At 39.1% G+C, this 12,615-nt stretch overlaps 1 protein-coding gene across 3 annotated transcripts in view; it reads left to right on the top strand.

Annotated features, from left to right (window-relative positions):
- phf1 (PHD finger protein 1) overlaps window positions 1–12,615 on the top strand; it is a 66,330-nt gene that overhangs the window by 12,934 nt on the left and 40,781 nt on the right. For all 3 annotated transcript variants that reach the window (XM_061983093.1, XM_061983094.1, XM_061983092.1), the window contains 2 exons: window positions 5,684–5,770; window positions 10,288–10,382. In XM_061983093.1, coding sequence (XP_061839077.1) covers window positions 5,684–5,770; window positions 10,288–10,382 — 182 coding nt within the window. The remainder of the gene's footprint in view (window positions 1–5,683; window positions 5,771–10,287; window positions 10,383–12,615) is intronic.

The raw sequence follows: 12,615 nt of genomic DNA, 5'->3' as shown, positions 1-12,615 counted from the left end.
CTTTCCCCTCAACACTTTACTTTTACAGCTCAAAGGAATAAAACCTTACCTTAATTAACCCTGTGTGATACTGTATATTAGCGTAGCTTAGGGATGCCCAAAGTGGGGCACGCGAGGCCAATTTGGCCCGTCGTGCCATTTTAGAATAGAATAGAAGTACTTTATTGATCCCTGGGGTAAATTCAGAAATTTGAATGCATGCAATACATATTCATACTGACCTTCTTTTAAGCTGCACAATCATCGATAGAATGTCGGCGAGGCTACACCGTAAAAAAAAAAAAAACAGTCAGTAGATTTTTTTGTGAAAAGCTGGCAGCTCAGTCGCCAGAAATTTACCGTAAAAATCATCAATGGTACCCTTTTTTTCCAATTTGATTGATTGATACTTTTATTAGTAGATTGCACAGTACAGTACATATTGACCACTAAATGGTAACACCCAAATACGTTTTTCAACTTCTTTAAGTCGGGGTCCACGTTTATCGATTCATGGTAAATCACATTATTGCACTGTAAAAACTAAGAGTGTAGATTTTACGGTAAAAAAAAAGAAGAAGTAGCCAGTCGCCAGAATTGTGCGGAAAAAGTAGCAGTGGTGCTGTTTTTCAATTTATGCTGATGCACTGTAAAAAATAAATAAAAAATGGCTGTATATTTTACAGTAAAAAAATTGGCAGCTCAGTCACCAGATTTTTTACTTAACCCATCCATCCATTTTCTTCCGCTTATCCGGGGTGGGGTCGCGGGGGCAGCAACCTAAGCAGAGAAGCCCAGACTTCCCTCTCCCCAGCCACTTCGTCCAGCTCCTCCCGGGGGATCCCGAGGCGTTCCCAGGCCAGCCGGGAGACATAATCTTCCCAACGTGTCCTGGGTCTTCCCCGTGGCCTCCTACCGGTCGGATGTGCCCTAAACACCTCCCTATGGAGGCGTTCGGGTGGCATCCTGACCAGATGCCCGAACCACCTCATCTGGCTCCTCTCTATGTGGAGGAGCAGCGGCTTTACTTTGAGCTCCTCCCGGATGACAGAGCTTCTCACCCTATCTCTAAGGGAGAGCCCCGCCACCCGGCGGAGGAAACTCATTTCGGTTGCTTGTACCCATGATCTTGTCTTTTCGGTCATAACCCAAAGATCATGACCATAGGTGAGTATGGGAACGTAGATCGACCAGTAAATTGAGAGCTTTGCCTTCCGGCTCAGCTCCTTCTTCACCACATCGGATCGATACAGCGTCCGCATTACTGAAAACGCCGCACCGATCCGCCTGGCGATCTCACGATCCACTCTTCCCTCACTCCTGAACAAGACTCCGAGGTACTTGAACTCCTCCACATGGGGCAAGATCTCTTCCCCAACCCGGAGATGACACTCCACCCGTTTCCGGGCGAGAACCATGGACTTGGACTTGGAGGGGCTGCACACTCGGCTGCGAACCGATCCAGTGAGAGCTGAAGATCCTGGCCGGGTGAAGCCATCAGGACCACATCATCTGCAAAAAGCAGAGACCTAATCCTGCAGCCACCAAACCGGATCCCCTCAACGCCTTGACTGCGCCTAGAAATTCTGTCCATAAAAGTTATGAACAGAATCGGTGCCAAAGGGCAGCCTTGGTGGAGTCCAACCCTCACTTTTTCTTTGTACTTAAATTACAATAATTTGGTGTAGAAACCACCTTAAATCTTATGGTAAAATTCTGGTGACTGAGTTCCCAGTTTTTTTTTTCCTCGCAACATCAAGAGGAGCCAGATGAGATGGTTCGGGCATCTGGTCAGGATGCCACCGGGACGCCTCCCTAGGGAGGTGTTTAGGGCATGTCCGACCCGTAGGAGGCCACGGGGAAGACCCAGGACACGTTGGAAAGACTATGTCTCCTGGCTGGCCTGGGAATGCCTCGGGAATGTCTGGGCTTCTCTGCTTAGGCTGCCGCCCCCGCGACCCGACCTCGGATAAGCGGAAGAACATGGACGAATGGATCTACCGATTTTTGTTTTTACGTGCCAACTCGGGGGTCAGCAACCCGTGGCTCTCGCGGCTCAGCACCGACCCTAGTGGCTCCCTGGAGCTTTTTCAAAAATGGAAAAAGATGAGGGGAAAAATATATTTGTTGTTTTAATAATGTTTCGGTAGGAGGACAAACATGACAAAAACCTTCCTAATTGTTAGAAAGCCACCTGTTTAATATATTTGTGTTCATGCTTCACTGATGACAGTATTTGGCCAGCGCCGTTTTGTCCTACTAATTTTGGCGGTCCTTGAACTCACCGTGGTTTGTTTACATTTACAACTTTCTCCGTCGCTGCCACAGAAAGACGTGTTTTATGCCACCCCTTCTTTGTCTCATTTTGTCCACCAAACGTTTTATGCTGTGCGTGGATGCACAAAGGTGAGCTTTGTTGATGTTATTGACTTGCGTGGAGTGCTAATAATCCATGCTACTTAGGCTAGCTGTGTGTACATATTGCATCAGTATGCCTCGTTAGTAGGTATATTTGAGTTCATTTAATTTCCTTTACTCATGTCCTCTCAGTCGTTGTTTATGATTTTTTTGTTTGTTTTATGCCCTTTTTTTGTAGTCGTTAACTTTGTTTTTTTATGGCAAAAACACAAAATACGCAATATTTCCCGCAAAATCTATTTGAAAGTGGAATATTTGATGTGAATTAATTGGAGCTTTCAATAGGTCAATAATACACGACAACGATTTTGATTCATTATTATTTTTTGGAGTGAAGACATTTTAACAAAAAAAAAAAAATCTCACAAAATCTTTGTGAGTTGGATGATTTATTTTTAACAATTTTATGACAACTAAGTATCACTAGATATTTTAATTAATTTAAAAACCAAAATCTCACTAATTTTCTGGGGATCCATAAGGGCCCCACTCATGAAAGTGTTAATAAATTATACAACATTTTTTTATTTTTTTCAATGCTTAAACCTCAAGATCAACTGCGAACCTATACGTCAATTATACATTTTTATTATTTGTTTGTGGTTTTTTTTGGTTTGTTTTATGCCCTTTTTTGTCATAGAAAAAACACAAAAACACAAAATATGCAACATATTACCCCCAAAAAATATAATTCATAAAAACACTGATTTTAATTCATTATTATTTTCTGAGCAAAGACATTTTAAAGAAAAAACAGTCTGCATGGCAGCTTTGTGTTATTAAAGTCATCATTACAACTTTTTCTCGTTACATTTCGTCTTTGCTCTTTTATTTCACTTTTTTATGTTGTTTTTTTTTGTAAATTTGAGTTTAGAATTGAAAAAAGTTGAAAAAAAAAATTAAAGCTGCGGGCTGCATACCTCTGGCCTAATCAAAACTTATGTTTGTTATGTGTGAAGCAGGAACAACAACACATACAAATATATAAACTTTATATTGTATTTAATTTATATTTGCATGTCTCATGACACATTATCTGTATGGAATATTGGCTGCATTTCTGATTGTGTGCCAAGTTGTTCCAGACCACAGCAAACGTTACCCAGCTTGCGAAGATTGTAGTAAATCCATTATAAGAAGACAGCCTGTCCTTTCCTTTAACTTGGTACACACATCTATACCTTTTGGCAGTTTTAAGCCAATAATTTCCAGGAGTTATCTCACCCTCTGCGACACTAACTTAATGTGTTGCCTTCATTATAAGACTTATATAAGGCTTTTAACTTTTTGCGGCTCCAGACAGATTTGTTTTTTTGTATTTTTGGTCCAATATGGCTCTTTCAACATGTTGAGTTGCCGACCCCCGGGCTAACTCGTTGCGTTTGGATTTGTGACCCCCGCTCTACGGCAAAGTTGTGACTCTTCCAGGACAATCTCGGTCGCCGGGCTTCGCTCGCGTCTTGTAATTAAAACCTAGAGGCTTGGAAATGTCCGTACGTCTAATCCAGTGTTTTTCAACCTTTTTTGAGACAAGGCAGATTTTTTGCGTTGAAAAAACCCAGAGGCACACCACCAGCAGAAATCATTAAAAAAACGAGTTGACAGTAAAAAGTCGTCGTCGCAATTGTTGGATATGACTTTAAACCATAACCAAGCATGCATCAATATAGCTCTTGTCTCAAAGTAGGTGTACTGTCACCACCTGTCACATCACCCCCTGACTTATTTGGAGTTTTTTGCTGTTTTCCTGTGTGTCGTGTTTTAGTTCTTGTCTTGCGCTCCTATTTTGGTGGCTTTTGTTTTCTTTTTTTGGAATTTTCCTGTAGCAGTTTCATGTCTTCCTTTGAGCGATATTTCCCGCATCTACTTTGTTTTAGCAATCAAGAATATTTCAGTTGTTTTTATCCTTCTTCGTGGGGACATTGTTGATTGTCATGTCATTTTCGGATGTACATTGTCTTTGCTCCACAGTAAGTCTTTGCTGTCGTCCAGCATTCTGTTTTTGTTTACTTTGTCGCCAGTTCAGTTTTAGTTTCATTCTGCAAAGCCTTCCCTAAGCTTCAAAGCCTTTTCTTAGGGGCACTCACCTTTTGTTTATGTTTGGTTTAAGCATTAGACACCTTTTTACCTGCACACTGCCTCCCGCTGTTTCCGACATCTACAAAGCAATTAGCTACCGGCTGCCACCTACAGATATGGAAGAGTATTACACGGTTACTCTGCCGAGCTCTAGACAGCACCGACTGTTGGAATAATTGTTTGTAAGTTATCACAAAAGAAATGTGGTATTATGAATGCTGTCTTTGGAGGCCTAACAAGAGAAAGAAGGCTCGTGAAACGCCACTGTGATTTCAGCACGGACAGATGGCAGGATGTGCTCAACTCCCGGAGGAACTCTCTCTGAAGTGTTTCACAAACTCTTTTCCAACTGTTTGGTGACCGAGATCAACGCTGTTTACGACCCGCTGCCCTCTTGAAGTTGCTGTGGACAGGAGACGGGAGGGGTTATCCATTGTCCTCCAACACCTGCCCCAGCTGGATCCAGGAAGAGCCCAAGCCCGAGAAATACCCTTCTTGGACTTCAAAGCGACCGAAAACAATTACTCTTTTTAATACCTCCCATTCCTGCTGTGACATATGTTGGTGCGTGAACATGGAACATCTGAATTAAAAGAGGAGACGAAAACCTTCTTCATCAGAGCGTGCTAAGACACTGTAAGAGGTTACAGGTTGACCCCGTCTCTCCTCAATTGAGTCTAAATTGAATTCTGTCTCTGTTTGATTCCTTGCCTTTTTGTCTTGTTTAATAGATGTCCTGTGTTTGAACGTGACACCGACACTCAACAACAACACATCATTTGCAGACTATAATTACTGGTTTGCAAAAAATATTTTTAACCCAAATAGGTGTGCCGCGGCACAGTGGTTGAAAAACACTGGTCTAATCTGTGTGGGTAAAGTTCGAAAACCATCGTATGTAACATCTGGGACGAACTGGTTTACGGAACAACACCTGGAAAGGGCGGAAATGTGCGGAAAATGACTTTTTTGAACGTTTTGAGGATATAAAAGTACTTAAAAGATGCAGTCTCATGTTAACTGGATTAAAAACGCTGTTTGGCCCGCCGACCATCAGCACCTTTTCACTTTGGCCCTTTGAGGTAATAGGCGTAGATCGTAAAGAGGAACCAAGGACTTCCATTTGTGTAGGAGATCTTTGTGACTTCAACATAAAAACACATTTTTAACGCCCCTTCTCTTCTCTTCCCCCTCTGTCTTCTTCCAGTCGCAGGCGGAGTGGACGAAGTTTGCTGTGTTTGCGAGGCTCCGCCCCTTAAAGAACCCCTCATAAATTGTCTGAAATGTCGCCACGGTAAGGAGGAGAGCCTCAACTTCTCAGCACCGACCTTGCAGATGTGCTGAAGGAGAATAAACATCGGCGGGGTCATAAATGATCCACGCGCCCGCTCTCCCTCGCCGTCACCCGGACGAGGAGGGATAGAGCGGGATATATTTGGGGAGCAGCACATATGTGTGATATGCACTGTAAAATGTATGCGCTATAAAGCAGCGAGAAGAAAACTGCCCACACAACTTCCTTCATCGCATGTCTCAGAGTGGCGCTCAAACACACACCAAAAAACACAATTTTTTTTCCCCACCAAAGGTCCACATACTGAAAAATCAAAGCACGCCGGGGGCCATTTGTTCAAAAGTGTGTCTTAAACTAAATCAACTTCAGATCTTATTTTTAATGTTTTATGCCTTTTTTGTTAAAGAAAACTTTCTTTTTTTAATGGCAAAAAACACAAAATATGCTATTTTTGATGTGAAGTAATTGGGGCCTTCAATAGGTCAATAATTCACAACAATGATTTTTATTCATTGTTATTTTTTTGAGCAAAGGCATTTATAAAATAAACAAAGAAAGAAACAAATAAATAAATCAATAAAAAAAACAAAAACACCTTTTTTTAGGGATGCAAAAGTAAAAAGTGCTAAAAATAAGTCAGACATTTTTTTGTTGTAATTTTCTAATTTTTAAGGCTTAAATCTCTAGACCAACTTTGGATCTGTGCGTCAAGTTTTTATTATTTTTCTGTTTTTGTTTGTTTTATGCCCTTTTTTGTCATAGAAAACTTGGTTCATGGCAAAAACACAAAATTTGCAATATTTTCCGTAAAAAAATATTTCAAAGTGGAATATTGAAGCTTTCAATAGGTCAATAATTCACAACAATGATTTTGATTCATTGTTATTTTTTGAAGTAGACATTTTAACAACAACAAACAAACTCTCACAAATTTTTTGTGAGTTGGATGACTTATTTTTTACACTTTTATAAGTGGGGCCCTTTTGGATCCCTACAAATTAGTGAGATTTTTTTTTTCTTTTAAATAATTAAAATGTCTTGGGATACTTAGCGCCATCTTAGAAGTATGCTAACAACTCTTAAATTAGCATGCTAATGTTTTATTCTAGATTTTCAGCTCTTTGTGTATGTTTCAACCTAAAAATCATGGATTTGGATACTTGGCCCCATCTTAGTAGTATGCTAACGTGCCTTACATTAGCATGCTATTGTTTCATGCTAGCTTTTTATATATCAACCAAGTATCCCAAGACATTTTATTTAATAAAAAAAAAAATCTCACTCATTTTCTAGGGATGAAAAAGGGCCCCACTCATAAAAGTGTTAAAAATAAGTCATACAACTTTTTTTTTCAACGTTTAAACTTCAAGATCAACTGCGGATCTATACGTCAATTATGAGTTTTAATTATTTGTTTATGATTTTTTTGTTTGTTTTATGCCCTTTTTTGTAGTCGTTAACTTTGTTTTTTATGGCAAAAACACAAAATACGCAATATTTCCCGCAAAATCTATTTGAAAGTGGAATATTTGATGTGAATTAATTGGAGCTTTCAATAGGTCAATAATTCACGACAACGATTTTGATTCATTATTATTTTTTGGAGTGAAGACATTTTAACAAAAAAAAAATAAAATCTCACAAAATCTTTGTGAGTTGGATGATTTATTTTTAACAATTTTATGACAACTAAGTATCACTAGATATTTTAATTAATTTAAAAACCAAAATCTCACTAATTTTCTGGGGATCCATAAGGGCCCCACTCATGAAAGTGTTAATAAGTTATACAACATTTTTTTTTTTTTTTTTCAATGCTTAAACCTCAAGATCAACTGCGGACCTATACGTCAATTATACATTTTTATTATTTGTTTATGTTTTTTTTTTGGTTTGTTTTATGCCCTTTTTTGTCATAGAAAAAACACAAAAACACAAAATATGCAACATATTACCCCCCAAAAATATCATTCATAAAAACACTGATTTTAATTCATTATTATTTTCTGAGCAAAGACATTTTAAAGAAAAAACAGTCTGCATGGCAGCTTTGTGTTATTAAAGTCATCATTACAACTTTTTCTCGTTACATTTCATCATTGCTCTTTTATTTCACTTTTTTATGTTGTGTTTTTTTTGTAAATTTGAGTTTAGAATTGAAAAAAGTTGAAAAAAAAAATTAAAGCTGCGGGCTGCATACCTCTGGCCTAATCAAAACTTATGTTTGTTATATGTGAAGCAGGAACAACAACACATAAAAATATATAAACTTTATATTGCTCAAGCGGCGTCATTGTTGTGCTACCGCATAGCTCAGACCTACTACCTGTTCCTGTCCACAGCTCTAAGCCTTCTGGGTAATGTAGTGTACCAACAATTAGCAACACACCCGCTTATTGACTTCCTCGTTTAGATATTAAAGATTAATTTCAGACAATTAAGAACATATTCACATTCGCAATTATGACGTAGCAAATATGCTAATCTCTGATCGTCTCTCATTTACCTGGAGTCTGGAGTCCGAATGAAGCAGACCTTATCCATTTCCTTTGCGACCTTCTTAAATAAATCTGTTTCTTTTTTTCTCCCTTCGATGCACTTCAAAATGTTCCGTTCGTTTAATTAGCGCAGCAAATAAACAGTCTCTTCATTCCAAATGTCAACTGGGTTTTGAGAGAATGCGATACGCTTCCAGGTTTTAGTCCTGGAACAAGGTAGGAGCGTTAGAACGAGCAGCTACCCGGATAACAAGCCACCAAAAGGGGACAAGCGTTGGGCCCATTTTTACCATTGTTCACGTTAAAAGTACCCATGGGGAACGGACGGACAGATGTCCCCCCCACCCCCGTTCTGGACCTTCAGGTCGGCTTCAGCAGTCCTGGGACATAGTCCCGTAACTATTTAGGGGTGTAAGAACGAGTAGCTACCCGGATAACAAGCCACCAAAAGGGGCTAAGCGTTGGGCCCATTTTTATTATTGTTCACGTTAAAAGTAGCCATGGGGAACGGACGGACAGGTAACAAATATGCGCCACACTGTGAATCCACACCAAACAAGAATGACAAACACATTTCGGGAAAACATCCGCACCGTAACACAACATAAACACAACAGAACAAATACCCAGAACCCCTTGCAGCACTAACTCTTCCGGGACGCTACAATATACAGCACCTGCTACCCCCTACCCCCCACACATCAACCCCGCCCCCCCCAACCTCAACCTCCTCATGCTCTCTCAGGGAAAGCATGTCCCAAATTCCAAGCTGCTGTTTTGAGGCATGTTAAAAAAAATATTGCACTTTGTGACTTCAATAATAAATATGGCAGTGCCATGTTGGCATTTTTTTCCATAACTTGAGTTGATTTATTTTGGAAAACCTTGTTACATTGTTTAATGCATCCAGCGGGGCATCACAACAAAATTAGGCATAATAATGTGTTAATTCCACGACTGTATATATCGGTATCGGTTGAAATCGGAATCGGTAATTAAGAGTTGGACAATATCGGAATATCGGCAAAAAAGTAATTATCTGACATCTCTAATTATTAGTGTTTTCATTTTCCTTTTATTTAACTAGATACAAAAAACAACTAATTGAGATTGAAGTCTCTTTTGCAAGAGCGCCCAGTAGGTAAAAATAAAATGTTTCAGTAAAAAACAATTTAACAACAAGTACAGTGCCTAATAAACAGTTTCTCCATCTTTTAAAATGGCCTGAAATTCCCCCAAAGTGATGAGTTCAGGTAACCTCAGTAATTTATTCCAAGACCATGGAACTGCAAATCTGAAGTCTTTTTTTTTTTTACCGAGACTTACGTTGGCTTTAGGACAACAACATGCCAAGGAAGTCCAGTAGCGACTGGAGTCTACATATAAAATAGCATACATTAGGGGGAACCAGGCCAAGAAGTGATTTATACATAAAAAACATCCATGGAGAAAATCTGCGGACTGACAAAGATGGACATTTTGTCCTTGCATACAAAGTGCAATGGTGAACGGATTAAAAAAACATTTTTTTTTAAACGATTAAGAATTGTTACACATAAGAATCGCGATTAATCGGAAAATAGATTTTCTTTGACACCCACACAGTATCTACCGCAAATCATGTGGTGATGCGGGGTCACCATGGCAACAAAAGTGAGGCCATTTACTTGTGACAAGTCAGTGCGGCATCCACATGATCTTGACTTCTTTCAACGACTCCATATTGGTGCGTTAAGTGTTCACATTTTTTGATCTGTGAGCAGCAGGAAACAACAGCAGATAAACATGGCAGCTGTATGGTATTTCTTGGGAGGCGGTGGGGAATATGCTGATAAACAGACTTCCCGCTACCAGGACGCCAGACAGTGTCGTGACAGGATGCGTCGCGGTGCATCTAGAACCCCAGCATAAAGGCACTAAATAAAGGGGGTGGGGGCGCTCGCGTTGCCATTATTGTCGCTCAGGCTGCCTGTCAAGCAAAATGCCAATGAAACGCTCTGCCTGCCGCTCTCGTTTCAGGTTATCATCCCGAGTGCCACACGCCCACCATCGAGCCGGAAGCCGACAGCGATTCCTGGATATGTCGCCAGTGTGTCTTTGCGGTCGCCACCAAGGTCGGGGCCGCTATCCTCGCAACATTGTCATTAGAAGGAAGCACAGGAGACTTGGGCACACTGTAGCTGCACTCGCTGCAGAGAATTGAACATAAAGCAAACATTCGACCATATCGAAAAAAAAATTTCCGATATTAATTGAACAATATGTGTATATTTATCATGGTTCGAGTTGGCAGACGTGTGCAACTTTACTGTAACACACTGCTAGTTCTACTCGACGCTGCAACTTTATTTAGTGACATAAAACAGACATAATATTACAAACTGCTCTGAGGGAAGATGAAGTAAAATTCAACGTACAGAAACATTTAACAATGCAGGGCCCATTTGGATATTGCTCATTAAACAGCTTCAATATGTCCCGACTAGAAAATTCCCTGCGAAAATTTCTAGGGATATTTCAAGAGGCCCTGAACCTCTCTGGGCCTCTGGCCTGGGGTCGGTCGAAGCCGGCATACTTCTAAGATGGCGCCAAGTATCCAAATTCATAATTTTTGAGTTTAAACATACACAAATAGCTAAAAAGCTAGCACGAAACGTTAGCATGTTCATATAAAAGACGTTAGTATATTTCTAAGATGGCGCAAAGATCCCAAATCCATTATTTTCAGGTTTGAACATACACAATTTGCTAAAAAGCTAGCAGGAAACAATAGCATGCTGATATAAAAGACGTTAGCATACTTTTAAGATGGAGCTAAGTATCCAAATCCATGAGTTTTAGGTTTAAACATACACAAAAAGCTTAAAATCTAGCAGGAAACGTTAGCATGTTAATATAAAAGACTTTAGTATACTTCTAAGATGGCGCAAAGTATCCCAAATCCATTATTTTTAGGTTTAAACATACGGAATTGGCTAAAAAGCTAGCACGAAACGTTAGCATGTTAATACAAAAGACGTTAGTATACTTCTAAGATGGCGCCAAGTATCCCAAATCCATGGTTTTTAGGTTGAAACATACACAAATAGCTTAAAAGCTACCAGAAAACGTTAGCACGTTCATATAAAAGACGTTAATATACTTCTAAGATGGCGCCAAGTATCCCAAATCCATTATTTTTAGGTTTAAACGTACACAATTTGCTAAAAAGCTAGCATAAAACAATAGCATGCTGATATAAAAGACATTAGCATACTTTTAAGATGGAGCTAAGTATCCAAATCCATGAGTTTTAGGTTTAAACATAGACAAAAAGCTTAAAATCTAGCAGGAAACGTTAGCATGTTAATATAAAAGACTTTAGTATACTTCTAAGATGGCGCAAAGTATCCCAAATCCATTATTTCTAGGTTTAAACATACGGAATTGGCTAAAAAGCTAGCACGAAACGTTAGCATGTTAATATAAAAGACGTTAGTATACTTCTAAGATGGCGCCAAGTATCCCAAATCCATGGTTTTTAGGTTGAAACATACACAAATAGCTTAAAAGCTACCAGAAAACGTTAGCACGTTCATATAAAAGACGTTAGTATACTTCTAAGATGGCGCCAAGTATCCCAAATCCATTATTTTTAGGTTTAAACGTACACAATTTGCTAAAAAGCTAGCATGAAACAATAGCATGCTGATATAAAAGATGTTAGCTTACTTCTAAGATGGAGCTAAGTATCCAAATCCATGAGTTTTAGGTTTAAACATACACAAAAAGCTTAAAAGCTAGCAGGAAACGTTAGCATGTTAATATAAAAGACTTTAGTATACTTCTAAGATGGCGCAAAGTATCCCAAATCCATTATTTTTAGGTTTAAACATACGGAATTGGCTAAAAAGCTAGCACGAAACGTTAGCATGTTAATACAAAAGACGTTAGTATACTTCTAAGATGGCGCCAAGTATCCCAAATCCATGGTTTTTAGGTTGAAACATACACAAATAGCTTAAAAGCTACCATAAAACGTAAGCACGTTCATATAAAAGACGTTAGTATACTTCTAAGATGGCGCCAAGTATCCCAAATCCATTATTTTTAGGTTTAAACGTACACAATTTGCTAAAAAGCTAGCATAAAACAATAGCATGCTGATATAAAAGATGTTAGCTTACTTCTAAGATGGAGCTAAGTATCCAAATCCATGAGTTTTAGGTTTAAACATACACAAAAAGCTTAAAAGCTAGCAGGAAACGTTAGCATGTTAATATAAAAGACTTTAGTATACTTCTAAGATGGCGCAAAGTATCCCAAATCCATTATTTTTAGGTTTAAACATACGGAATTGGCTAAAAA

This window comes from Nerophis lumbriciformis, linkage group LG21 (assembly GCF_033978685.3).
Source record: "Nerophis lumbriciformis linkage group LG21, RoL_Nlum_v2.1, whole genome shotgun sequence".
Lineage (NCBI taxonomy): Eukaryota > Metazoa > Chordata > Actinopteri > Syngnathiformes > Syngnathidae > Nerophis > Nerophis lumbriciformis.
The sequence above is the reverse complement of the archived record's forward strand: the minus strand, read 5'-3'. Positions and strand labels throughout refer to the sequence as shown.